Genomic DNA, 27,387 nt, shown 5'->3' with positions numbered 1-27,387 from the left:
TCTGTTTAGGACCTGCAGCATAATCGTTGGGATAGGGATTAAATTACTCTGCAAGACCCAGTCGTTTTTAATTGTTAATCATTATCAATCTTTGTTTTACGAACATTATTAATTGTGCACCAGCTACTTTTAATAATTTATTTCTAAGCCAGTCAACTAAAACAAGTACAAATAAAGTAAGTATTTGTAAGGTTTTATATATTGCTTTTGTCATTTTATTGCTTTTATTGTTTATTATAATTACAACAGTTTGGAAACTTTTTTTACCTTATCTTACGCATATGTTGTATATTTAATTATGCATATCTTATGTATTACTCATTTATACTTAATGGTTTTCACCATTTTTGAAATCAGTGAGGAACAGTCTCTGCGCAGTACTGCACATATCAAAATTCAGTTGACCAATTCCTCTTTCTGAGTCTATATACTGATAGAATGTATATGATTTTGCCACTACATAACAATCAACACAAGGATAAAACAGTGGAAAGGCCTGCCAAATGAACTAAACAGTGCACATACTTAAGAAATCCCCATTCTGGCTTGTTTAGCCACCACACACTGCCCTTTCTTTGTGGCAATCTCCCATTAAAAATTCAGCACTGTGCACACTGTTTTAAATATGCAGACCCTGAGCCTCCCACTCCAGAGAGGCAGCAGAACACCATCGCCATGCTTTCTCTCCTGAGTGAAAGCATTTTTTAATGAGGATGAACCCAAAACATTTCAGTGTGATAAGTGCCAGGACAAACACGCAGCTCCACGCCTCCTGAGATCAGCAATGATGGCACAAGCGCCGCTCCACAAACACTTTGATCACATATAGCATTTATATGAAGTGGAAGTGTTTCTCTGATGAAACTTTTATGCAGATAAACAAAGGCTAAAAGCAGAGGCTGATTTCACCTATTCTGTGCAACACTGTGCAATAAGATTGAGGATTTTGTCTTAATGTTGTTAACTATATCAGACCTTTTGGATTGTAGTAGATTCAATCTTTTTCACAGTAATGAAACCCGTTTCTTATCTGTCATAGCAAGACTTTATCTGCAAAATGTTAACTTAATAGGAGGAAGGTAAATAGTGTAACAAGATTTTATCAGGACCAATTCTGTAGTTACATTTGTTGTAAAATGTTTAAGCTATACAATGCATGTATTTTCAGATGATACCAGAAAAAATGAGTTACAAAGTTTTGATCTGACAGTGCTGAAATGTTCCAGACTCTGAAACAAACTCTTTGGCCTTCCCTGACCATCTCTTAAGTAAATGGAAAAACTTAGTGTCTACATTAAAATGCATGAGCTTCAGAAAATGTTTTTTTTTTTTTTGGAAAATGTCTGAGGCCTGAAAGCTGAAGAGAGCAGCTATAAAAACAGCACATAAAATTATGGAAGAAGTTTGGAACTGAAGACATTAACCAGATTAGTCTTGTCTGCTTTGAACATCATGCCAATCATGCTTTTGAAGGTTCGGGAAGTCAGCAACAGCATTATGCAAAGCTCCAGCCAGGTCACATTGGAAGATGAGGCATATTCCCAGCTGCTGGTGGACTGGGGTCAGTACATAGACCACGACATTTCCTTCACTCCTCAAAGCACAAGCAAAGCTGCATTTCTGGAGGGTCTCGACTGCTTACACATGTGTGAAAATTCGGATCCGTGCTTTCCAATTCAGGTAACATCTGTTCCAGAAGCTACAAACAAATGACAGTAATTTGCAACAAAAAATGACAAGTGAGATATTTTCAGCTCTGAGTGCTTTGCTTTCACTTTTTAGTCTTTTAAATTGATTGACCTTGTTGTTCTGATAAATTCAGTTCACCTCCTCCATATAAGGGAATATCAGAATTTTTTATTTGCCAAGTATGGCTGATGCTCTTATCCAGAGCAACTTACAATTTGATCAATTTACACAGGTAGGCAAAGGCAGTGTTAGGAGTCTTGCCCAAGGACTCTTATTGGTACAGTGTAGGGTGCTTGTCGAGGCAGGGGATTGAACCCCAGTCTACAGCATAGAAAGCAGAGGTGTTACCCACTACACTATAACAACCACTACGACAGTATAAAAGTACAGTAGTAATAGTAATAATAGTCTAAAAGTATCATGAACGACATGCAGATTGTAATTGTTGTAATATGTCTAAATTGTCTAATCATGCACATCAGCAGTTGAATGTTTTTTCTCTCTGATATGGCCAGCTTCTGTTGTCAGAGGTGTGAATTTGCCACTAGTTCAGGGCAGTTGATTTTAAATGTGGGTTGGGGGTGGGGTTAGATGGAGGGGTTTCAGGGCCTGTGGCAGGAGTTTAAAATTAAAAAGTATATATCTCATTGATTGCTTCTTTATCTCTGTCAAACCACAAACACCAGTGAAAGTAGCGAGTCACTGAGGCGACTCTCTCCGGATAGGGCTGCGTTTGAGACTCCTTCAGGGCAGTGACTGCTCATAGAAATATGGGGGATATTACTGAGCAGTGTTGTTTTGTAACTAATCTCAGTGTCCCCAGCCAGAGGGAAGGAGGCAAGCACCACAGATATACAAAACAGCACATTTTATTCCCATCCATGCTGAGCCCCAGCACACACCAGCCTCTGAATACTAATACTGTGAGATTCATCAGGATAAATGACAGGCCAGAAATATCAGAAAAAGTGTTGATCCATACAGTACACTCTGAAGGACATAGTAACATGTAGCCTTCAACTGATTGCAAGGCAGTGCATTCTGACAAGATCATGACAAACAGATATGACTTGCAGGTGCCTGAAATAAATTCCTGAGGACTTTATCATGTATAAATTCATTGTGCAAATTAAGCGTGCATGATGAATCCTATTTTTATCCTCATTGGGATGTGAGTTTCTGCAATAAACTCATGGCAAAGGCTTTAATAGCTCAAAATAATTACTCATGCACTGCACTAGAGTGAAATCTTTTATGGGTGAATTGATGGTAATTAAATGGCTACGAGTTAAGTGTGAACACAAGCTGGAGTTTGACGTGACAGCTTACCTCCATGAGACTTTACAGTTCCTGGGAAATAACCCAGAGGGCTCATATGCATACAGAAGCTGTTACATTACCAGGAAATAAAGGCCCAATTCAACAGCAACCTAAACATTTCATCCCTCCCCTGCCTGCAGTCCTGTGTAACTGGTTTCCATCTGCATTAGTCACAGCTAAAAAAATGGCCATGTTTACATGCAAAGATTTTTGCCAATTCGATTGAATACGTTCTGAACACACATTCGCACAGCGTATTTAAACTTTCTGATTGGGAATGCAATTGGATACAGGCGTTTATGTGATTGTTATTTTTCTGTTTAATTGATTATTTACAAGATTATCCATCTCGTTTAATCAGATAGAAATTGTGTTCTGAATGGAGTCAATCAGACTAGTCTCATTAAAGTGTATACGTAGACGTATTCTATTCTGTTTGAGCTATTAGTCGGACTATTAACGGATTATAAGGCTGCGTGTAAATGTGGGTAAAAACTGTCATAGATCAGGTTTGTCTTTAGTTGGCTTTATTATCATGTGTCTCTCTTTATGAAGAGCACTTCCCACAGCTAAAGGCTGTTTCTTTAGCATGCAAAAATATAATTAATGTGATTCTTGTGATTGTTTCTAGTTAAAACTATTTTAGAACTTCTGCTTAGAATGAGTTTATTTATTTTACTGTTAGACATTATTTATGCCAATTATTAAATGACAGTTATCATTTTATTTGAGAAATGCATTAATTTGCATAATTTCTCAACACATATCTTAACCCTCTCCAGCCCACACTTGGCTGGTCATTTACATTTACATTTATGGCATTTGGCTGACGCTCTTACCCAGAGCGACTTACAATTTGATCATTTTACACAGGTAGGCCAAGGTGGTGTTAGGATTCTTGCCCAAGGACCCTTATTGGTATAATGTAGGGTGCTTGCCCTGGTCGGGGATTGAACCCCAGTCTAGCGTAGCGTAGAAGGCAGAGGTGTTAACCACTACACTAGCCACCCTGTCCCACCTATGACACTGAAAATAAGCTCTGCACCACAAAATATTGTGTGGACCTGTACTGGGAAAGACAGTGGCATTCACTGTGACCTGCAATGTTGAACATCTCTGCAATGCTTTTGTTTTTACTGTGTTTTCACGAGTAAAAAACTTTACGGCTGTGTATTTTGTGCATGGTTAGTGGAATATCATTAAAGAAAACCAGTAAAAAAAACTGAGATTTGTGTATGTGTGGCGCTGCTGGGCACAGGTTGACTTTTGTTTTTACAGTTGAGTTTGTGTGAGAGAAAAAGGTCACAGGAATGTATTTTGTACATGACTGAGCAATGAAGAAGCTGTCAGACATTCATGCTTACGTGCATTCCTACAGTAATGAACACCGTTTATGAGCTACCCAACTCAACTCCCAAAGCTTAGTCATATAAACTTCAAAGGCAGTTAAGCTCTAGTGTTTATGGTAGTTGAAGTCTGTCAGGTAGACTAAAGGAATTTAAATATTTGTAAAGATTATAAGAAAATCACAAGATAATTAAAATCACACATAGTAAAAAAAATGCCTAAAATTTGTTTAGTTAGGGGCTGTAATGTAATATGAAAAGCCAGCAACAATATATATGCTTTGGATTCACTATCATTCATTAAATCCTTATTCATTAAATCCTTTTTCATTTCCCACAATTATTGTGAGGAAATTTAATCATTTCAATGTCACATACAAACGTGTATATTATAATGACTTCTTATTATTATGATATCTTTGGAATCAAAGTACCTCATAGACCTGGCTAATTCACTCACTCACTCGCCCACTCACTCACTCACTCATGTTTAGCAAGCTTAAGATTGTCCACAAGGGGGTCGCTATTACAACCTAAGTACTTTATAAGGGCACTGCTTTGCATCAATGACACTTTGTGTTCTTGTTAATATTGGTGCTACAATACACTTGCAACTGTTCTAGCATGGGTGCTACTTGCTCAAAAAGTTTACAAATATCAATGAAAATAAAATCAATGAAAAATATTTCTATTTGAAAAAAGTCTTAAACTGGCTACATTAATTACATTACATTAATACATCACAATATCCAGCAACTTTATCATACACTTTTTATCCTCATTGTGCAGCCTCATTCCAAATCAATAAAGCCATTTCAGCTTAATAAACATCCGTCCGATTTAAATACTTTCTAAAGATGGATTACAGGAAATGCAAATAAATACATTGTGCACAGCTAGACATATTTCTCTAAGCATGCTGTAGAGATCAAAACCGACTGCATCTTCAGTATGCGAGCCTGCAGCACTAAGAAGTGCCCCCGAGCAGCAGCGCTATTTTAGGAACATGCAAGCTGTGTTCCAGAGAAGAACTTCACAACAAGCAAAATATAGACCAATTGAAAAGAATGTGACCTGCCAGTAATCGCTGCCTGAGCATGGCCCTTTTTTCAGAAGTATTGCCCTGAACCTCTAGCCTGCAGCTATGGTAACCCTGCTCAGGGGTGTGTAGCTGCAGAGTATGCTCGTTTGCAGATTCCTCGGCTCTGAAACTGAACCAGAGGGGATTAAACATTTTAGAGGAATAAAAGGAAGGCTTTAAAACTGAGTTTATGAAGGTGAGGCAGTGTTAAACTGTCAAAGCACTGCATTAACAACACACAAAGGAACTCTGATATACATTGGCCACTACATTTGGATCCTATTAGGAAACTGTAAAACGTTTTTGCTTACAGGTAAAACATTTATATTCTCATGGTTTCTTTAAGGTGAAGTTCTTTGGACCCTGTTCACCTGGTCCTTTCGTAGGACTTGGTTTGAACCACATGTATTTACACTTATAAAAAGCATCTCTGGCTAGTTTAAATACCTTTTCTGTGTATGCAGTCTGCAGATCAGTTCATAACAACTAATTGCCTGTGTTCCTCATTTGCATTTTTCCTGTTCTATGCAAAGGATGGCTGCTGCCTCAAAAATGTGATTTTATATGCCGTTGCTCTTTTTGTTAAACATTCAGGAAGATGCCAGTCAGTGTTTACAAGATTACAGCTGTTTAGTCTAATTAGCCTTCTGTATTGTCATTGCAGTCATGGACCATGTGTCCTATGACATATTGTATTGTGAGGGGTGTTATTGGCTTGAAACTTGTTTAAAAATGTATAAACTTGTATAATATATGGCTAAAATACATCTCAGACAACTTCCTGAAGTGGTCTTTTAAAGGAGTCTTTCACAGATTTTTCTAAATGTCTATATAATTAAATCACTGAGGTGTAAACAAAGTCATTCAGAGCAGTTTGATGTGAAATGTGCCATTCTAGAGAAACTGCTAGAGGAACGGATAAATCAGAATTGTTCACAGTAGTGAGATAGGAACCTGACGTCTGAAGAGTTTAATGTCTCTAAAAGTTCCCTCACAGAAAGCTATTATACAAAACGATTATGAATATGAAGCCTGATACCTAAGGCATTGTTGGCGGAAATTTTTTAATTACATTCAAGGTGTTATAGGGCAAAATAGTATCCAAAGCGTGGTAAAATAGGTGATGCCTGATTTGCCAAATGGTCTCTGGGCAGTAGGTCTTTAACTTTAAAAAGGTCATTCTTTATATAAGACAGTATAAAGAGTACTACATGAGACTGTTTACAACACTAGCACACCATGTTTGCTTGTATGACAGTTGTGGTGACAGCTGCACAGAGGAGGCAGCTAAAGGTTAACAGGGCAAACATAAATAGAGCAGTTACTCTTCTAATACAATGCACTCTCCTTCTCTCCTCCTTATGTGTGTGCGTGCCACAGATTCCTCCACATGATAAGCTGTTTGGAAGTAAAAGCTGTCTCCCATTTTTCCGTTCTACGCCAGCCTGTCTCAGTAGTCCAACATGCACTCTGCAAGCCCAACAGATGCTACAGAGACAGCAGATGAATTTAATCACGTCATTCCTGGATGCCTCCACTGTCTATGGACACTCTGTGGACTTAGAAAATGCTCTGAGGAACCTCTCGAGCTCTGAGGGCCTGCTGGCGGTGAACAGCAAATACACTGACCATAGCGGTCACCCGTACCTGCCTTTTGTCAACCACGCTCCATCCACATGCATTCAGCAGCCTGGCACTGGGCCGAGGGAGCGGGTGGAGTGTTTCCTTGCTGGAGATAGCAGAGTGAACGAGATTCTGCCCCTCGCTGCTCTACACACAGTGTGGTTGAGGGAGCACAATCGCATTGCCACACAGCTGAAACAACTGAATGCCCACTGGAGCTCAGAGACAACCTATCAGGAGACGCGCAAAATCATTGGAGCTTTGCATCAGGTACGAGATTTCGTATTACAGCACTATCTCTGGCTCTGCTAAATGATCAGCAGGACCAGCAGTGTGACTAGTGATCAGAAACAATCACTCCTTTCTGCATCACAGCACTCACACCATGTGGAGCGAGAAGCATCCATTTCATAAAGCTGGGAAAATCTTATTCAAGTAACACCACAAAACCCAACCATTAATATCAATTCACATGTTGATAAAGTAACATTTAAGACTGGAATGAAAATTAAAAATGATTCCTAAGACCAAAAAAAAAACATACAGTGTGATTAAAATAAAATTAGCTCTAAGCTGAACAATGACTGTAATGGAACCTGACTTCTTAAGTTAATTTATGTAAAATATATTCCACAAATTACTTATGCATCAGAAACTTGACCTCCGAGGGGCAATTTCTAATGCTGAAGTTATGCATATTTGGGTCCTAACTGATCGAAAGTACATGCCTCAGCATTAGAGTGAAAATGAAAATAGTTATAATGTTGTACTATAAACAGCTTTAACACATAGATGTATTCAAATCTCTTGAATATCCACAGATATTTCATTGTTCACATCACTCACCAAATGATTTACATGAAATGCCATGAATCATGTCTTCTGACTGATGACAAGTAGGCTTGACAAAGCCAGCTAATAACATTTCAAAGGTTAAAGTAGTTGCATCACATTGTTGATTATTTTTGATAACTCAGTAGGTTTTATATAGTAATTCCAAATAGTTGCTTTGGTTTTGCTATGTTGTTCCAGTTTGTTGTTGGGGCATTGGATGGTGGATGCTAAACTACTGCTGTGGTATCCAACGTGGTTGTTAAAGTGTTGTAAGGCCATAGTCATGGCATCCCAGGTGGTTGCTAATGTGTTACTGAGCCATTGCTATGGTTTCTTGACATCTTAAGTTAATTAAATGTAAACTATGTTTCATAAGTTATTTGTGCTGCTCAAACCTGATCTCCAAGGGGCAATTACTAATGATGAAGCTATGCCTCCCTGAGTTTTATTCTCTTACCTGGTAGAAAGTACATGCGTCAGCATTAGGGAAAAAATAAAAGTAGAATTAATCACTAATTATGTAGCTACTAAATAGACTTCTGACATGATGTGTTAGTGCATCATGTTACTTATTTTTTTTTTTTTTAGCACTTTATTATACATTCCAATGAAGTTGGGACATTGTCTAAAACATAAATAAAAACAGAATACGATGATTTGAAAATCATTTTCAACGTACATTCAGTTGAATACACTACAAAGACAAGATATTTAATGTTTAAATGGATAAACTTTGTTGTTTTTTGCAAATATTCACTCATTTTGAATTTGATGCCTGCAACACGTTCCAAAGAAGTTGGGACAGGGGCAACAAAAGACTAGGAAAGTTGAGGAATGCCCAAAAAAATGCCTGTTTTGAAACGCCTGATTCCACAGGTGAGCGTCATGATTGGGTATAAAGGGAGCATCCCTGAAAGGCTCTGTCATTCACAAGCAAGGATGGGGTGAGGTTCCACACTTTGTGAACAACTGCGTGAGCAAATAGTCCAACAGTTTAAGAACAACTTTTCTCAACATGCAATTGCAAGGAATTTAGGGATTTCATCATCTACAGTCCATAATATCATCAAAAGATTCAGAGAATCTGGAGAAATCTCTGCAAGTAAGCGCCAAGGCAGAAAAACAACGTTGAATGCCCGTGACCTTCGATCCCTCAGGCGGCACTGCATTAAAAACCGACATCATTCTGTAATGGATATTACCACATGGGCTCAGGAACACTTCAGAAAACCACTGTCAGTGAACACAGTTCGTCGCTCCATCTACAAGTGCAAGTTAAAACTCTGCCATGCAAAGCGAAAGTCATATATCAACAACACCCAGAAACGCTGCCGGCTTCTCTGGGCCCGAGCTCATGTGAGATGGACTGACGCAAAGTGGAAAAGTGTCCTGTGATCTGACGAGTCCACATTTCAAATTGTTTTTGGAAATCATGGATGTCGTGTCCTCCGGGCCAAAGAGGAAAATGACTGTCCGCATTGTTATCAGCCCAAATTTCAAAAGCCAGCATCTCTGATGGTGTGGGGGTGTGTTAGTGCCCATGGCATTGGTAACTTGCACATCTGTGAAGGCACCATTAATGCTGAAAGGTACATACAGGTTTTGGAGCAACATATGTTGCCATCCAAGCATCGTCTTTTTCAGGGACGTCCTGCTTATTTCAGCAAGACAATGCCAAGCCACATTTTGCACGTGTTACAACAGTGTGGCTTCGTAGTAAAAGAGCGCGGGTACTAGACTGGCCTGCCTGCAGTCCAGACCTGTCTCCCATTGAAAACCTGTGGCGCATTATTAATTAAAGTGCAAAATACAACAATGGAGACCCCGGACTGTTGAGCAACTGAAGTTGTACATCAAGCAAGAATGGGAAAGAATTCCACCTACAAAGCTTCAACAATTAGTGTCCTCAGTTCCCAAACGCTTATTGAGTGTTGTTAAAAGGAAAGGTGATGTTTACACAGTGGTAAACATGCCCCTGTCCCAACTTTGGAACATGTTGCAGGCATCAAATTCAAAATGAGTGAATATTTGCAAAAATATTTGAAAATTAAACATTGTTTGAACATTAAATATCTTGTCTTTGTAGTGTATTCAATTGAATATAGGTTGAAAAGGATTTGCAAATCATCGTATTCTGTTTGTATTTCTGTTTTACACAACGTTCCAACTTCATTGGAATTGGGGTTGTATTTATGCATCACTTTATTAGGTGCTCCTACCTTGTATCTATCCCTGTCCATTTTATCAGGTCCACTTTGTAGTTCTACTGTTACTATCACCAAAATAATACCTGTTGAGCAGTGGTCCTTGGGATCACTGATAAACTCAGTAAAGGAGGTTAACAAATTATGCAGTGAAACAGATCAAATCAAATCAAATCAAATCAGATTTATTGTCACATCACAAGAGTACAGGAGTACAGGTGAGTGAAAAACTTGGGTGCAAGTTCCCACTGAATGCAGCGACAGTAAATACAACATGGAGTACAACAAAAAATAAATAAATAAAATAAAATTATATATATATATATATATATATATATATATATATAAATATAGAAATATACAATAAACCAACTTGAACAATATACACAGACATTATATACATAATTATATACATAATCTTATTGCACTGAATGTGAGGTAAAAAGTCATAAAATAAGGATACTGCAATGCTGTGTACATGTGCAATAATCTATGTATGTGTGTAAGTACGGAGATAGTCCAGTAGGTGACTATAATGTGTAACTGTACAAAATGCATCTACAGTGCAAAAGTCAAGACACTGCCCTCTATTTAGTTATTTAATTTCTAGTCAAAACAGCCATTAAGTTCAAGTTCTTGTTTTTAGATATATGTCTGAGAACATTAGATATTAAATAATCCACTAACATAAGGCTGGGATACATCAAAGGAGAATAATTCCTAAAACAGGAGTTAAAACTGGAATTAAACAACAGGTAACACTTTATTTGGATAGTCTACTGTAGGTGCATTGTAGACGCTCAATCTATTTTTCTTAACTAACATTCAATTAAATATCTATTCAATGCAACTGAACTTAAAGTTGTATGTGAAAGGTTCTGTTAAATCTAAACCTAAGCCTAACCTCAAGGCAAAACCTGCACCTACTCCTAGACCTAACCCCGACCTTAATGTTGTTGATAATCAACTGCGTACCACCAGAACATTTGTTAATAATGTGCTGTATCTGTAGATTTTTAATAGATTATTAATTAATTGGACCATCCTATTAATCCAAATTAAGTGTGACAAAAAAATTATAATAATACAAATATAGAGAGAATGGGACTCCTAAGCATTGTGCAAGACTTAGAGGAACACCACACTGTCAAAGCTGGCAAATTTCTAAATTAAAGAAGGTGCTGATGTTCTTGTGTGTTTGTGATTACTTGGACCACAGCAAGCAGAAAATGCAACCAACATCTACAACTGAACTTTATAGGGGTGGAAAACATTCCTGCAAATTTCTTTGAAAAACTGAAAGCAAGTCTAGTGAAAAGAATGGAAGCTGTAGTAAAAGCAAAGAGTGGACAACACGAAACACTGAAAAATATGATATGTTCAGTTGTTGAGATTTCTGTGTAATTTACACTGCAACTTTTAACTGGAAATTAAATAAATGACAGTGGACTCGGACTTTGCACAATACTGTATATGGTGAATATACAAAATTAATTACCATGACAAAATTAATATAAATTAATGACCATTAGGCATTATGCACATGGCAACATGATTTCCTATAGTATGAAGTATGCCTTTTAGCATCTGCAGTTAAAAAAGAAACATTGTGCTCAGAAGCAAAGGTTCATTTATTCCAGGGATTTTGCACAAGCAGCTAGATGGATGTAGAAGCAGATTTTGTTTGACAGCTAGCCAGCTTTATTGAGAAGAGTGTAGGAGGAAAGGTTAGTTTAGTCTTTTTAGACTTCAAATCCACCTCTAAGAATTTCAAGATGCTTCTGTTCTTGCTTGCCCTTTAACCCATACTGAGACTACAGGTATGCCACTTTTATTCTGCAGCAGAGCTGATTCTTTTACATGTGTAATTAATGGTAACAGGAAAATGAATTACCTTATAATTTGCCAAATGATTTCCAACATGGATGCAGGAGCTATTCTCCGCCTTTCAGTGCATTGCTGTATTGTTCCAGTTAGACCAGTGCAGCAATGATCTGGAGTGCAAACAGAAAGGTGATTCACTATACTGGGCAGAGGCAAAATTTGGGGATTAACGGCCTTGAGCCACACAACTAAAGCCTGTCCTCTTTGAGCAGTCTCTGCTGGATCAAAGAAACATTTCATTGCCCACAAAAGGATCTGTAAGGTTGAATGCAGCTCAGGCCCCTTAAATTAAAGTGGCAGAGAAAGAGACTCTGAAGTGTTACAAGAGAAGAAGTAGATGGAATACATCAAGCAGAGTGCACTGTTTTAACAAAGTCCCAAAGGGCCTGACTTCACAAAACCAATAAAAACGCTTTCCACTTTCTGCTACTGAGGCTGTTACATTATAGCTTCATGGACAGTGAGTTTTGATATACACATGCCTGCTGCTAAGGAGACGGTGGAGAGCAACACTTCACTCAGACAGACATGTGTCATTGCAATGCGTGCTGGAACATCTGCAGTGTGGGTGTTGACATTCTGGAGGTGAGCAGGGCTTATTTTAAATGATGTTTTTAATAAACTGTGATAAAGCCAGATGATTTTATGCAGCATATCAAAGAGGAAGGAAACAAGCAAGCAATCTTATCTTATCTCCAGCTCAGGATGTCTCAAATTGTGATCTCAGGCACAGATTTCAGTTGAGTACGTGTATAGACTTCTGTGAGAAAACCTGGCCTCAAACTCGGCCTACTAAAATCTGTTATCATAAGGTTATCTGGAATTTTGAACTATCATTTGATGCATCTTTTCTCATCTTGTAGGTGCAGTCACTTGAGAAATGAGCACTAGAAGTTTCTGAGATCTTTTCCTGAAAAGATATACAAACATAACCGTACATATGTCCACTTTACAGATCATAACCATGAGGGATTATATTCCAAAAGTCCTCGGAAAAGACGCTTTTGATCAAATTATTGGACCCTATGAGGGATATGATGAGACGATAAACCCTTCAGTCTCCAATGTGTTTGCCACCGCTGCATTCCGCTTTGGCCACGCCACCATCTCAGCACAGATGAGGAGACTGAACGAGAGTTTCCAGGAGCATCCACACTTTTCCTCCTTGGATCTGCATAAGACCTTTTTCAGTCCATGGAGGATCGTCAGAGAAGGTACATCACCCTCTCTTTGAAGTGCTGCTGCTAGCTTTACTTCATGGCAGTCGCTGTGTGATTTTCCCAAAGTAAACTCTAGTTGAAGTAAGGAGAACTATCTAACATTAGTGTCTGGTTGAATCACAGATGCAGGACAGTGGACAAAAATATTGAATTTATCAATATTAAATTGTGACTGCTCATCTGAATGAAACTGTGAAGTCCTAGTAGACTCATTAGGGATGGCACTGCATGATCCCCCCCTGGCCCCCCTTTGCTGTGTAATTCTAGAATGAATTATCAGAAGTACACATACTCCTAACTGACATGTCCAGAAGGCATTTTCTGTACTTGTCAGATTGTAGAATATAATGTACAAGAACATGGTTTTAAATGACATACAAATACAGAAGCTGCAATATAACAAAGATCTGTATTACAAATATGAACAAGACTAGGCAAGCTTAGTTTTGCTGGACTGCAGTTGACTGGCATTTGTATCTATGGTACAGGACATAAAAAACTCCAATTAACATTTTGGTCCACTTGCCTGCTGTGTATGGTGAATTCTCACAGCAGTTTTTTACCAGCCACTTTATATAAAATACAAGCATACTGGCATAATAACACATTCTAATGTCTAATTTCTTCTAATGTATAGATCTTAATTTATAATTTCTACTCGCACAAACACACACGAATGTCTACAGTGTGCTGCAGTCACATAGAATCATGTGACGTCAATCAAGTTTACCATTTGCACTTGAAAGTGAGCTAAAACCAGTCATTCTTTAGCTGCTAGCACATAGGCTAATAGCACTATCATAGTACCATCCAAGATAGCTAACGTTCCATTGACAAACTGTCCTGTTTCAATTAATGTTTATTGCATTATTTTATCATTTGCATATTTTAGCGCTACATTCATTTAAATAGGGGTAAATTGACACTCATGGTTCATCTTTGGCAACACTTGCGCATACATGTTGAACTCAAACTATAACGGAATAACTAATGGATGGTGAAAAGCTATATGAATCCACCTATGATACGTGTTATTGTCTATTATTGTCTGGGATTGCGATTTGTTTGTGAAACGCTCATAAATAAATAAATAAATAAATAATCATAGCATCTCTGCTTGGTACACCGAAAAATTTGTGAAACAGCCCTCAATGTACGTGTGTGAGAAGACCCACAGCACATGTACATCTGGGCTTCTGTGTATGCTTTGACTCTAGAAGCAACACCATCTCTGATTTGTTTATATTGAACAGATTCCTGGATGGTTATTATTGATCCAGAAGTTGATTTTGATCTCAGAATATTTTCCTCCTACAGTAAACCTGTTTTACCGATGTTTATACACAGAGCAGGTGAACATTGATCAGTTTAGATGTGAGTTAGCTCTGAACACGTTCTGTTTGGAGCTTTGTTCATAGCGCACATGACTTAAACATTCAAACCTTTGAAGATATTTCCGAATGCTCTACCTACAGTGTACCGTATTTGTTGATGTGTGTAAAAGTTCAAACACAGCCTCCTGGGCTGATTCCTGGTTGGCGTTTACACACTGCAGGAGGATTAGATCCAATACTGCGAGGTCTCCTGGGCAGGCCTGCTGCCAGGCAGAACCAACAGCACCTGATGACTAAGGAACTGACAGAGAAGCTGGTGGTGCTCAATATCCCAGAGGCACTGGACCTGGCAGCTTTAAACCTCCAAAGGGGACGAGATCATGGTCTTCCAGGTGACTGCACAGCCATAACCATTACAGAAATAACACTTCACATGTTTAGACAGTTCATTTTTTTTTGTTTGTTTGATTTTTAACACCTTGCTCCACATGTGAGCATTTTGTATTGTACATTTCTATTTTGGCTCACATCATAATTCTTTCATTTCCATGTGTTAACTCATGTTGCTGAAATTTAGAAAAATGTGCAGTGTTAGGGCATAGAGTTGTAATGTTATTCACATTTCTGCAAATATTTTATTATATCTTTTCATGGGGCAACACTATAGAAATGAAACTTGGATATGACTTAAAGTCCTAAACTAAAGTCCTCTGAAAATAACTCAACACACAACCATTAATGTCTAAATAGCTGGCAACACAAGTGACTACACCTCACAGTGAACATGTCCAAATTGTGCCCTATTGTGTTGTTGTCCCTCCCTGGTGTCATGTGACTCGTTAGAGTTACGAGGTTCCAGGTGTGAAAGGGGAGCAGGGCTGTTAAATTTGGTGTTTTGGGTACAATTCACTCACATACCACTGGATATTCAACATGGCACCTCATGGTAAAAAACCATGAGGTTGTGAGAAATAAAATTGTTGCTCTCCACAAAGATGGCCTAGGCTATAAGAAGTCTGTATATATATAAATATAACTGCTAACACCCTGAAACTGAACTATAACACGGTGGCCAAGGTCATGCAGCAGTTTTCAAGGACAGGTTCCACTCGGAACAGGTCTCACCAGGCTCGACCAAAGAATTTTAGTCCACTTGTTCAGCATCATATCCAGAGGTTGGCTTCAAAAAATAGACGCATGAGTCCTGCCAGCATTGCTGCAGAGGCTGAAGAAGAGGGAGGTCAGCCTGCCAGTGCTCAGACCATATGCCGCACAATTCTTCTGAAGCTGACGCACAAGAAAGCCTGCAAACAGTTTACTGAAGATAAGCAGTCCAAGAACATGGATTACTGGAATCATGTCCTGTGGTCTGACCAGACCAAGATAAACTTGTTTGGCTCACATGATGTCCAGCATGTGTGGTGGCGCTGTGGTGAGGAGTACCAAGACAACTGTTTCTTGCCTGTGGTCAAGCATGGTGGTGGTAGCATCATGGTCTGGAGCTGCATGAGTGCTTCCGGCACTGGGGAGCTGCGGTTCATTGAGGGAAACATGAATTCCACCATGTACTGTGACATTCTGAAGCAGAGCATGATCCCCTCCCTTCGGAAACTGCGCGGGCATGGCAGTTTTCCAACACAATAATGACCCCAAACACACCTCCAAGATGACAACTGCCTTGCTGAAGGTAAAGGTGATGGACTGGCCAAGTATGTCTCCAGACCTAAACCCAGTTGAGCACCTGTGGGCCATCCTTAAGCAAACGGAGGAGGGAGTGCAAGGTGTCTAACATCCACCAGCTCTGTGATGTCATTGTGGAGGAGTGGAAGAGGATTCTAGTAGCAACCTGTGCAGCTCTGGTGAATTCCATGCCCAAGAGGGTATCTAGCAGTGCTAGATAATAATGGTGGTCACAAAAAATATTGACACTTTGAGCACAGTTTGGACATGTTCACTGTGAGGTGTACTCACTTGTGTTGCCAGCTATTTAGACGTTAATGGCTGTGTGATGAGTTATTTTTAGAGGACAATAAATATACTGCTATACAAGCTGTACACTGACTACTTTATATGCAAGTTTCATTTCTATAGTGTTATCCCATACTGTGTCTGTATTCAATTTATCCATTCTTTACTTTTATGCACTCTACTGCACTTTAACTGGGCCATCCTTCCAGTCTTAAAACCAGCCAGTTACAGCTGTGCTTTCCCAACAAAAGCTGCTCCCAAACACTGACGTTATGTTCCCCTTCAAAGTGGCTCTAACATCCACACAAGCAACTACCCAAACTTAACTGCCTTCATTTCTTTCTGATGTGTACCTACAATTGGAGACATTTCTGGGGAGATTAGATGTAAGATAATCTTATTTGCATAAGGAAGGAGTAGGTTGAAGAAAAATAAGTGAAAAAACAAGAATTTCCAAACCTGAAGTTCAAAAATAAATAAAACATACAGAGAAACTGCATAAATAGGTATATAAAGAAGAAGTGAGACTCCCAGCAACTGTGCAAGACCTGGTAGACCACCACATTGTTACCATCAAAAAGAGGAGAAAGCCAGGCTCCACTCTTGCTTGAGTCTGAAAGGATGTGTAGCTGTCAAGAAGCCTTTACTGAGAAAAGAAATAGAACATTTGCACTAAAACAACAAATCTTGAAAGTCACAACCTGAAGAGTCTAAAATTGTAATTGAGATTACTTGGATTGTAAGAAGCAGAAAATTCAACCAACTTTTAAAACTGATCGTTGGAGTGGTTTACAAGAAACACTGAGAAATATCCCTGCAGTCTGCTGTAAAGAATGGAAGCTATACTAAAGGTAAAGGTGTACTTGTATAAACACTGCTGTGCATTTTTTTTGGTGAAAATATGCTTTTTTGTCTTGACAATGAAAAATTAGTAATTTGGACTTAGGGACCATTTTGACTGGAAAAAAATGAAATGATAATCTCCGATTTCTGCACAGTACTATACGTAATAGAGAATTAAATATGAATATGACTCAAACACAATCATCATTAAAACACATTGTACAGACTTCAGAGAGATGCTTCAAGCAACACTTCAGGCTATCTAGTCTATGTGCCTTTAATATCTTCCCTATCAACTGCATTTCAGGTTACAATGACTGGAGGGTGTTCTGTGGATATGACAGAGTGGAAAGCAAAGCAGATCTGAGGGCTGTGGTACGTGACAGGGCTTTGGTTGAAAAGCTAATGGATCTATACGGGCATCCCAGCAATATTGATGTGTGGCTGGCAGGGCTGGTGGAGGATCTGCTACCTGGTGCTAGGATTGGCCCTCTCTTTGCATGCTTGATCGGAAAACAGATGAAGATGCTCAGGGAGGGTGACAGGTAAGACGGTGAGGCCACTGTTATTGTAAGCAATGAATTGTGTTTTCAATTCGGAGGCCTTGTCAAATGAAAAATCATCTCCAAGTCCCATCATGGGTAAACTGCACTATTTTACAGATCAATAAAAGAGAGAAAATGTTATTTTCTCTATATTAAAGTGTTGAAACATACGATTCAATTTATATATTTTATTTTAAACTACACAACTCTGTAATACTCTCTTGAGTGACCTAAATGATATGCCAAAACTACTGGGCCTGTTTCAGGTTTTGGTGGGAAAAGCCTGGCGTGTTCTCTCCATGGCAGAGACAGGAGCTCCAGAGTCACTCCCTGTCTCGAGTCTTCTGCGACAGCAGTGGAGTGACAGAGGTTCCCCTTGATCCATTCACTGTGGGAACCTACCCTGATGACTTTCTTTTGTGCAGTAGTGTACCATCATTAGACCTAAATGCATGGAAGGAGGATCCTGAAAAAGGTAGAACATATTCCTTCACTTTTTTAAAAAAAGCCCATGTGGGAGCTCCCACAGCATGAAATCAAAATTATGTTTAAAACCATGAATAATAAACAGAGGCCATCATTTACCAATGATGAAATTACACAGATAAGTCTACAAGAGAGAAAAAATGCCTATTTACTCTCAAAGTGAATGGCTTAAATCTCTCCCGTTCAATTTGTGGAGAATAACCCTGCAGGCTCCCAGGTGAGATGGAGAGTGGCTAGTTTCTTGCAAAGCTGACAAATTCATTGTGTGGGATTCGTTACTATGGTTATACTTTAGGAAGGTGCTATATTTAAGCACTAAGCGAGCCGACAAAATTTAACAGCTTTTTGAACCACTGCTGCAAGATATCTTTGATTGCCTCGAAAGAAAGGTCCATATTCTACATTGTTCAGGTCCACTAGTGATGTTTGAGTTTATGTACCAAAAACAGTAATAATTCATTAAATGACCATATTGCAACCTCTCTTAATCCCTTAGAATTAAACACACACATTAAATCCCAACTCTCATTGGGCAGAAGGCAGGAAACTCCCTGGACAGGTTGCCAGTTCATCACAGAGCAGACACCCAGACATACACTGATCAGGCACAACATTATGACCACCTCCATTTTTCTGCGCTCATTGTCCATTTTATCAGCTCCACTTACTATATAGGTGCACTTTGTAGTTCTACAGTTACAGACTGTAGTCAATGGACTCTTACAGAGCAGGTGGATCATCCTCAGCACTGCATTAACACCGACGTGGTGGTGGTGTGTTAGTGTGTGTTGTGCTGGTATGAGCACTAGAATTAAACAGTATGTAAGTAACCTCTGTTTTGATTTGCTGCCGTGTAAAAGGCTTTATAATTTCAATGTAAGCAGAACTAAACTGCTGCAGGCTGAATTGTTGTTTTTTGTGATATTACAATGGGTTGTTCTTTTAGCTTTGTTCTTCTTGTACAGACTTGGTAGTAAATATAATGTCATGAAATAATGTTCATTGCATCAAAATGAGTTTTTCCTCGATGTGGGCCCTTTAAAGATTCAAGATTCAAAGATTCAAGAGTTTTATTGTCATGCACAGCAGAGCAGACAGTTAAAATGTACAATGAAATTCTTACTTTGCTGTTCCTCCATTCACCAGTATAATCTTATTATAATCTTAGAAGAAAATAGAAAATATAAGAATAACACAAAACAATAGTAAAAAAAGTACAGTTTTATGTGCAAAGTTGAAAGAAAAATTATTACATGTGCATATGTGCATCTCTGTAGAGCAGCTGTTTCTAAATTGCATGTTGCAAGTAACAGATGTAAACAGTAGTGTTCTGACAAAAGCAGTACAGTGTATATAAGGTGCAGTTATTGAGTGCAAGGTTGGCCAAAGTTAAACTGGTTCAGAGTGGGAGGGGGGGAAGAGGTAGTGAGTGAGGAATTCACAAGCCTGATGGCCTGTGAATTGAAACTGTTAGTCAGTCTTGTAGTCTTGGACTTCACACTCCTGTAGCGTCTGCTTGAAGATAGGAGTGTGAAGAGTCTGTGCTGGGGGTGTGTACTATCCCTGCTGATGTTGTGGGCCCTCCTGATGACCCTGGCATGATAAATGTATTGTAAGGAGGGGAAGGCTGCTCTGAGATGTACTGTGCAGTTTTGATCAGACACTGAAGAGCCTTTCTGTCCTGAGCAGTGCAGTTTCCATACCAGACCGTGATGGAGCTGGTAGGAACACTCTCGATCGTACTCCTGTAGAAGGTGCTGAGAATTTTGGCTGGCATGCCAAATTTCCTCAGCCTTCTCAGAAAGTACAGTCACTGCTGGGACTTCCTGATGATGAGGTCTGTGTTGTGAGACCAGGTGAGATCCTTACTGATGTGGATGCCAAGGAATGTGAAGGTTTTCACCCTCTCCATCTCAATCTCACCTATGTACAGGGGTGTGTGCAGCTCCTGCTTCCTTCTTGGATAAACAGTCATTTCCTTGGTCTTGTCTGCATGGAAATAAAAAGATTGTTGTCATGACACCAGGCCACCACCTCAGCCACCTCCTTCCTGTATGTTGTCTCGTCCCCACCAGTGTTACATGTTAAAATTCTCAAATTGATGATTATAACATGTATTACACTATCAACAGCAATATTTATGCTCAACAAGCTCCTGTTATGGTCAACAAAGTTTTGAATGCCTGTGAAATTTCCTGTAATCGACCTCTTGGATTATTATTGAGCCTCAAAAATCTCAATATCCTCTTTAAAAGGTCTTTAGAGTTGGGAATTTTCATGGGCTCGTAATCTCTTTACTTCTGGAATTCTGCCCAGTGGCAAATATCGATCCATTAGGGAACTGTAGCTGTGCCAAAACAATGAAACACCTGTTACACAGAGGTGTTTATCTTTATAATGAGTAAATACATATTCATTTGTGCATTTGAATTTCGAGCGTACTCCACAGTGCACAGGGATTATTTTATAGTGCATGTGAAAAAGGCTGCATTTGAATCTCTGCCTGTTCTGGATTCTGCTTGTATAAATGGAAGCACTTGTCATTCTGCATAGTTCCAGATATAGAAGCAGAGGCAGATTTACTTTAGCCTGGTCCTCTGACCTCTGAGGTCCTGCCATACTCTAGACCTTTCTCTAGTGTTTATTCAATCTACCTCTGCAACCTGCCTATGTAATAGGCTGCTGCTGGCCTGCCATGGGCTGAGATAATGTCCTTGGGAAAAGATAGAGGCAGGAAATGGATGTCACAGTAATGCCTGGGCCTCAGGCCGCTGAGGGCACACATATATCTCTCGCATGGTAAGGGGCTCCCGACTGACAAAAATGACTCTTTACTCCTATGTGATTGCCTTGACATTCTCAAGAGGTATACAGCAAATAGGTTATTTTAATAAAGCACCAAACAAATAAAGCAGAGAGCACTGTGAATTACACTTAAGAGCCCTTGTCCACCAGAATCCTCTGGATGGGTTCCTGTTTTGTTCATTTCTGTTCATCTGTTGGGGAAAAAGTCCGAAGAGGATATACCTCCATATCTGTTGGATTCACGGATGAGAGCAGATTCTAAAGTCACAGTGACGACCTCAGAGTAGAACATTTCAGATATTCCAAGAGACATGGCTTCAAAATGACACTTTTACGGAGCCATGCCTAGCTTTAATTGCTCATTGCTCTCTGAAGTGAACTTAAACGTCTTCAGAAAAGTGCTTCAGACGCACCTCAAAAAGAATCACACATCAGTGGTTCCTGATTCATGCAGAGCGTCAGACTATTTAATGTATAGCAGCACCTTCTTTAGTTCTTTAACAGGAAACGCAGGATGCACGTCAACCGTGAACACCCTTCTAGAGCTGGCAGATTAAGGCATCTGATTTCCCCTTTTCTCTCGCTAACAAACAAAACAGAAATAACGGAAAACACAGTTTCGGTCACTAAATTACCACAATGCCTTGATTGATGGAGGTCAGCTCTGTCTTAAACTAACTTGTTTAGAAAGCTTTTAAAGTGCTTTGTGTACCTGGTTCTTGTTGTTTGTGCAGTCGCTGTTGCTTTCAGTGCTGTTTAATTAATTTTTTCTGTCTGCAGACATAAGTGCCTTGGACAGCTCAGAAAGGCATGTATGACAGAGGTCATCTGAGTGTCCAAAGGTGTCAACATCACAGCTACCTGGAGGTACACCAGCAAAGGTCTGTGCTAACACCCAGCTGCAACAAGAAAAGCTGAACAAAACTCAAATCAAATAAAATGAATTGTAAAATATCCTGTTTGTGAGTGTTTTTAAAGAATGACTACAATTATGACACATGTTTATGGACAAATGGGTCATTTCTGCACAGAAGGCATTATTATAGAATTTGGCAGCTCTCTTATTGGGCCTGTATTATTCAAAAAATGGAATTTTCCTTGCTTTTCTAAATAATCACACAGTAATTCAGTAATTGCAGAAAGTCATATAATTATATTTCTGCTTTGCAGCCAGCCAATAAAGTCACAGAAGAAGACGTGAGGTAAGCGTAATGTATAACTCAGACTTTATACTGTGGCTATTTTTTTAAACATTGTGCCACTTTACCTGAAAATATGAACATACATCATCTAGAAGATGTCGTCGAGAATGTAGTTTCAGCATCACTCCAAAGCTGTTTTACTGCCATCTTGTAGTAACGCTGCTTGCTTGTTTCCTGTACCACTGTCTGTTTTCCACATGCGCTGCCTGAGAAATCAAAAAAATCTGAGTAAGGGGGTACATGACCTTACTCCGATCCAAAAAAACCCAGAGTATTTTGTTTAAATGATATTTAAATAATCAGATAACTGCAGAATGAGTGCATGTCAACAGAATTTGAGTACATGTAAACTCACTCACGTTTAAAGTTTCAGAACCATTTACTCCCCATGCCATAAAGTCCATAGAAGAGCCAAACCCATTTACATATATCCATTTATCCAGCCTACAGAAATTTAGCTCCACCCACTCGTGCTGAAGTTATAAGGAATGTTTCAGTCCGGACTGCTTTATAAATACACAGCAGCCAATGAGAGATCATTTGAAGAATTTCATTCCAAAATGCTGTATATTTGTTTACTTGAATATCACAAGTAAACCTCAATGGAGAAAGTAAAATTCAAGAAAAATGTAGGACACTGGCTGCCATTACCAGTGGATGAATAATCTTTATAAATGACTGCGCTTTGTTCCTCCACATGGTACAAAAGCACTACCTGCTTTTTGAAAATAACTGGGTATGCCTGTATGCACAAATCTGCAGCAGGTGCACACTAGCACAGACATTCACTGGTTTTATGCCCAAAGGATGAAGTGTGCCCATGAAGAGGAGGACAGGGTGATCCTAAGAAAGAATGTAGCCTTTTCTCCTCTTTGGCTTTAAATGAGCAGGGATATATTCACGGATGTGGGCTACATTTACATCTTAAACATGAGATGGAACTCTTTAAAATGCAAAGGCTCAGGTTTGACAAATAGGCACAACATTTACATAACGTGATATCTCGCCCTGGTTTTGTTTCAGAGATTACAATGCAACAGCAATCAGCTGAGGAAAAGGAGATGGCCTCTGTTCGGGTCCTCAGATCCTTTGAATTAAGTGGAACCTACAATTTTAGGCAGATTAATGCAGTGCTTGATACTTTATCCAATTACATGTTTCTCACATGACTGGTAAATCAGAGCAAAATTTTTAAAGTGTCCAGGCTGGTTTGATGGCATCCTCCATGCATTTCCATCATAATTAAAGTACAGAGATATTCTAAAAGAGAGCAGGTTGTACCCAGACAATAAGCAGAAATTACCAAAAGATAGAATTAGCGCTACTGACGACTACACGAGCTATAGTGATTTCATTTTGTTAAATGGCCAAAAACAATGTGTATCCAGCTTCACTGCAGGATGTCTAACACAGTGTCACAGATATGATCACAGAAGAAAAGCTTTTCTCTGGATAAGAACAGCCAAGGATTACAATGCAAAAAATTCAAATGCACAAAAAGCTCCTTTATACCAGATTTCATCAGATTCAGCCTCTTATCTGATTTTTCTCATACTATGCAAAAGTAAGAGACCACCCTTATAATTATTTCCTAGTGAAAACAGACATTAAGTATAAGATATAAATTTTTTAGGTTATATTTTAACAAAATATTAACCTGATATATAATAATGAACAAAATATCTATAAAAAAAACACTCAACGAATATGGAGTGTGCTAAATCATTACTGGAGCCTATCCCAGCAGTCAATGGGCGGAAGGCAGGATACACCCTGGACAGGTGATAATAGCTATCAATATGTACAAATAAATAACATCAAGTCTAAACTATTGAACGTCATTTGTGGAGTGTCACAAGGTTCCGTTTTAGGACCCATGTTTGTATTTGTTTACATTGTATACAAATGATATCTGTAAAGTGTCGAAATTTCTAAATATTTGTTTTATGATGATAATGATGCTGATGATACTAATTTATATTGCTCTGGGAAAGGTTTGGAACAGCTACTGAATACAGTGGAAAGGGAATTAAAAGTTTTAAAGCAGCGGTTTGATATTAACAAGTTATCTCTAAATTTATGTAAAACAAAGTTTATAATATTTGCAAATTTACAAACCAAGAATAAAGTTAAAATTATGATTGATGATGTTGAAATAGAAAGGGTTTATGAAAACAAATATCTGGGTGTGATAATTAATTTATCATACATTTTGTTCGAAACAGCACACCAATAATGTAAAATCAAAAATGTCTAAAACTATTACAATATTATATAAAACTAAAGATATCTTGAATGAAAATTCACTATATATACTGTACTGTTCCTTCATAATTCCATGCATGACCTACTGTGTGGAAGTAAGTGGAAACACATACAAAATCAACAACAAACCTATTTTCATGATATTTTTATGCTACAGAAGAAAGCTATAAGAATTGTAAGTCGATCAGACAACTATGAACCAACAAATAAACTATTTATTAAATTGCATGCTGTAAAATTCAGTGATCTAGTCGACCTTCAAACTGCACAAATAATGTACAAAGCACAAAATAATTTGCTATCATACTATTCTGAAGCTGTTTGCAATTAGAGAGAGCAAATATGGAAATAGGGAACATGTATGTTAAATTAACCAATAGCAAGGAAAATGTGAAAAATATTTGTATACTATATTTGAGTATTCAGTGACCCATCCAAATCATCAAATTCAGGTGTTCCAGTTACTTCCATGACCACAGGTGTATAGAACCAAGCACTTAGCTAAGCAGACTGCTTCTACAAACATTTGTGAAAGAATGAGTCGCTCTCAGGAGCTCAGTGAATTCCAGCATGGTACCGTGATAGGATGCAACAAGTCCAGTCGTCAAATTTCCTCACTACTAAATATTGCACAGTCAACTGACAGTGGTATTATAACGAAGTGGAAGCGATTGGGAACGACAGCAACTCAGCCACAAAGTGGTAGGCCATGTAAAATGACAGAGCGGGTCAGGCGCATAGTGTGCAGAGGTGGCCAACTTTTTGCAGTCGATTGCTACAGACCTCCAAACTTCATGTGGCCTTCAGATTAGCTGAAGAACAACGTAGAGAGCTTCATGGAATGGGTTTCCATGGCCAAGTAGCTGCATCCAAGCCTTACATCACCAAGCGCATGCAAAGTGTTGAATGCAGTGGTGTAAAGCGCCACCACTGGACTCAAGAGCAGTGGAGACGTGTTCTCTGGAGTGATGAATCACGCTTCTCCATCTGGCAATCCGATGGACGAGTCTGGGTTTGGTAGTTGCCAGGAGAACGGTTCTTGTCTGACTGCATTGTGCCAAGTGTAAAGTTTGGTGGAGGGGGGATTATGGTGTGGGGTTGTTTTTCAGGAGTTGGGCTCAGCCCCTTAGTTCCAGTGAAAGGAACTCTTAATGCTCCAGCAGACCAAGGGATTTTGGCCAATTTCATGCTTCCAACTTTGTGGGAACAGTTTGGGGATGGCCCCTTCCTGTTCCAACATGACTGCGCAAAGACCATAAAGACACGGATGAGCGAGTTTGATGTGGAAGAACTTGACTGGCCTTCACAGAGTCCTGACCTCAACTCGATAGAACACCTTTGGGCTGATATAGAGCGGAGACTGCAAGCCAGGCCTTCTCCTCCAACATCAATGTCTGACCTCATAAATGCGCTTCTGGAAGTATGGTCAAAAATTCCCATAAACACGCTCCTAAACTTTGTGGAAAGCTTTCCCAGAAGAGTTGAAGATGTTATAACTGCAAAGGGTTGGGCAGACACTTTAAACCCTATGGATTAAGAATGGGATCTCACTCAATTTCAAATGAGCGAATACTTTTGGCAATATAGTGTATGTCTGTCAAAGGGGTGTGTTTATGGAATGAGTGTGATAAGGAATTGCAAATGTGAGTTTTGTCCATACTGTAAGAAGACAACTCAACACTATAGGTCTGAAAGGATGTGTAGCTGTCAAGAAGCCATTACTGAGAAAAGAAAACAGACAAAAAGGAAGGAAATTTGCAATGAATAAGCGATAAAACAATGAGCTGACCACCACAGAGTCCAGACCTCAACATCACTGAATGTGTTTGGGATTATTTAGATTGAGAGAAGCAGAAAATACAACCAAATTAAGGCAGAACTTTGGAGGTATGGTGGAGGTGTCCTTGCAAATTTCTTTGAAAAACTGAAATATAGACAAAGAGTGGACACAAATAAGTATAGAGTATGGTATTATATTGAGCTGTCACTGAGAAAAGAATAAGCTGTTTTGACTGGAAATTAACTAAATGAAATGCACAGTATAGTCCCCCCTACATGGTCAAGATAGAAGAGATCATAGACACACATGAAATAAAAGCTAAAAAGGAATTAACCAATATCAAAGGCACAAATGGCCGTAACGTTTGCCGTAACACTCAATGTCATGGCAGCTTTGTGTGAGTAGGTGGCAGAGAAATTTGCATGGCGATGAAAATGTGAATAAAATGCAATATGTTTGAAAAATGTTCAAATAGCACATCTGGGACTCGGTGCTAAACGTCATCTGTTTGAAATGTAACATCAGAAGCGATCAGTACAGTGAGAGGAAACCTGTCACATGTATCTGATCATCCAGAGCATCCATTAACATTCTGTCCAAGCGTCACTGATAGCCACAGTGTGTAATACAGAGCAAAGACAGATACTACATTCACCTCACATCGGCTCGAGCTTCTCATGTTCATTGTTGTAGGATAATGCTAAAATGCAAACATTTTACAATCAGCGCTTATGTATTCCTCATGTAAGATGTATTCTGCCATCTGCTGTTTGAAAAAAAGGACTTGTGGGACAGTTGCCTGCATACTTTATTAGTTAGAATTCACATTGCAACTGCTGTAACAGTCTAACTGAACTACCAACACTTATGGGAACTTCTAAATTAGAAGTATGATCATGTAAAAAAACTGCAGAGAGCCATAAATTATCATAAACTACTTGTAGAGCACACAGAGCGG

General features: G+C 38.9%; 1 protein-coding gene across 1 annotated transcript in view; it reads left to right on the top strand.

Annotated features, from left to right (window-relative positions):
- Positions 1-22,136, top strand: part of tpo (thyroid peroxidase) — a 30,083-nt gene extending 7,947 nt beyond the window's left edge. The window contains exons 7-13 of the mRNA XM_037541833.1: positions 1,474-1,680; positions 6,817-7,329; positions 12,937-13,195; positions 14,757-14,927; positions 17,654-17,891; positions 18,158-18,366; positions 21,963-22,136. Of these exons, the coding sequence (XP_037397730.1) occupies positions 1,474-1,680; positions 6,817-7,329; positions 12,937-13,195; positions 14,757-14,927; positions 17,654-17,891; positions 18,158-18,366; positions 21,963-22,000 (1,635 nt within the window). The 3' untranslated portion in view covers positions 22,001-22,136. The remainder of the gene's footprint in view (positions 1-1,473; positions 1,681-6,816; positions 7,330-12,936; positions 13,196-14,756; positions 14,928-17,653; positions 17,892-18,157; positions 18,367-21,962) is intronic.
- Positions 22,137-27,387: the final 5,251 nt, after the last annotated feature.

This window comes from Pygocentrus nattereri, chromosome 10, assembly GCF_015220715.1.
Source record: "Pygocentrus nattereri isolate fPygNat1 chromosome 10, fPygNat1.pri, whole genome shotgun sequence".
In the NCBI taxonomy this organism is placed as follows: Eukaryota; Metazoa; Chordata; class Actinopteri; order Characiformes; family Serrasalmidae; genus Pygocentrus; species Pygocentrus nattereri.
The sequence above is the reverse complement of the archived record's forward strand: the minus strand, read 5'-3'. Positions and strand labels throughout refer to the sequence as shown.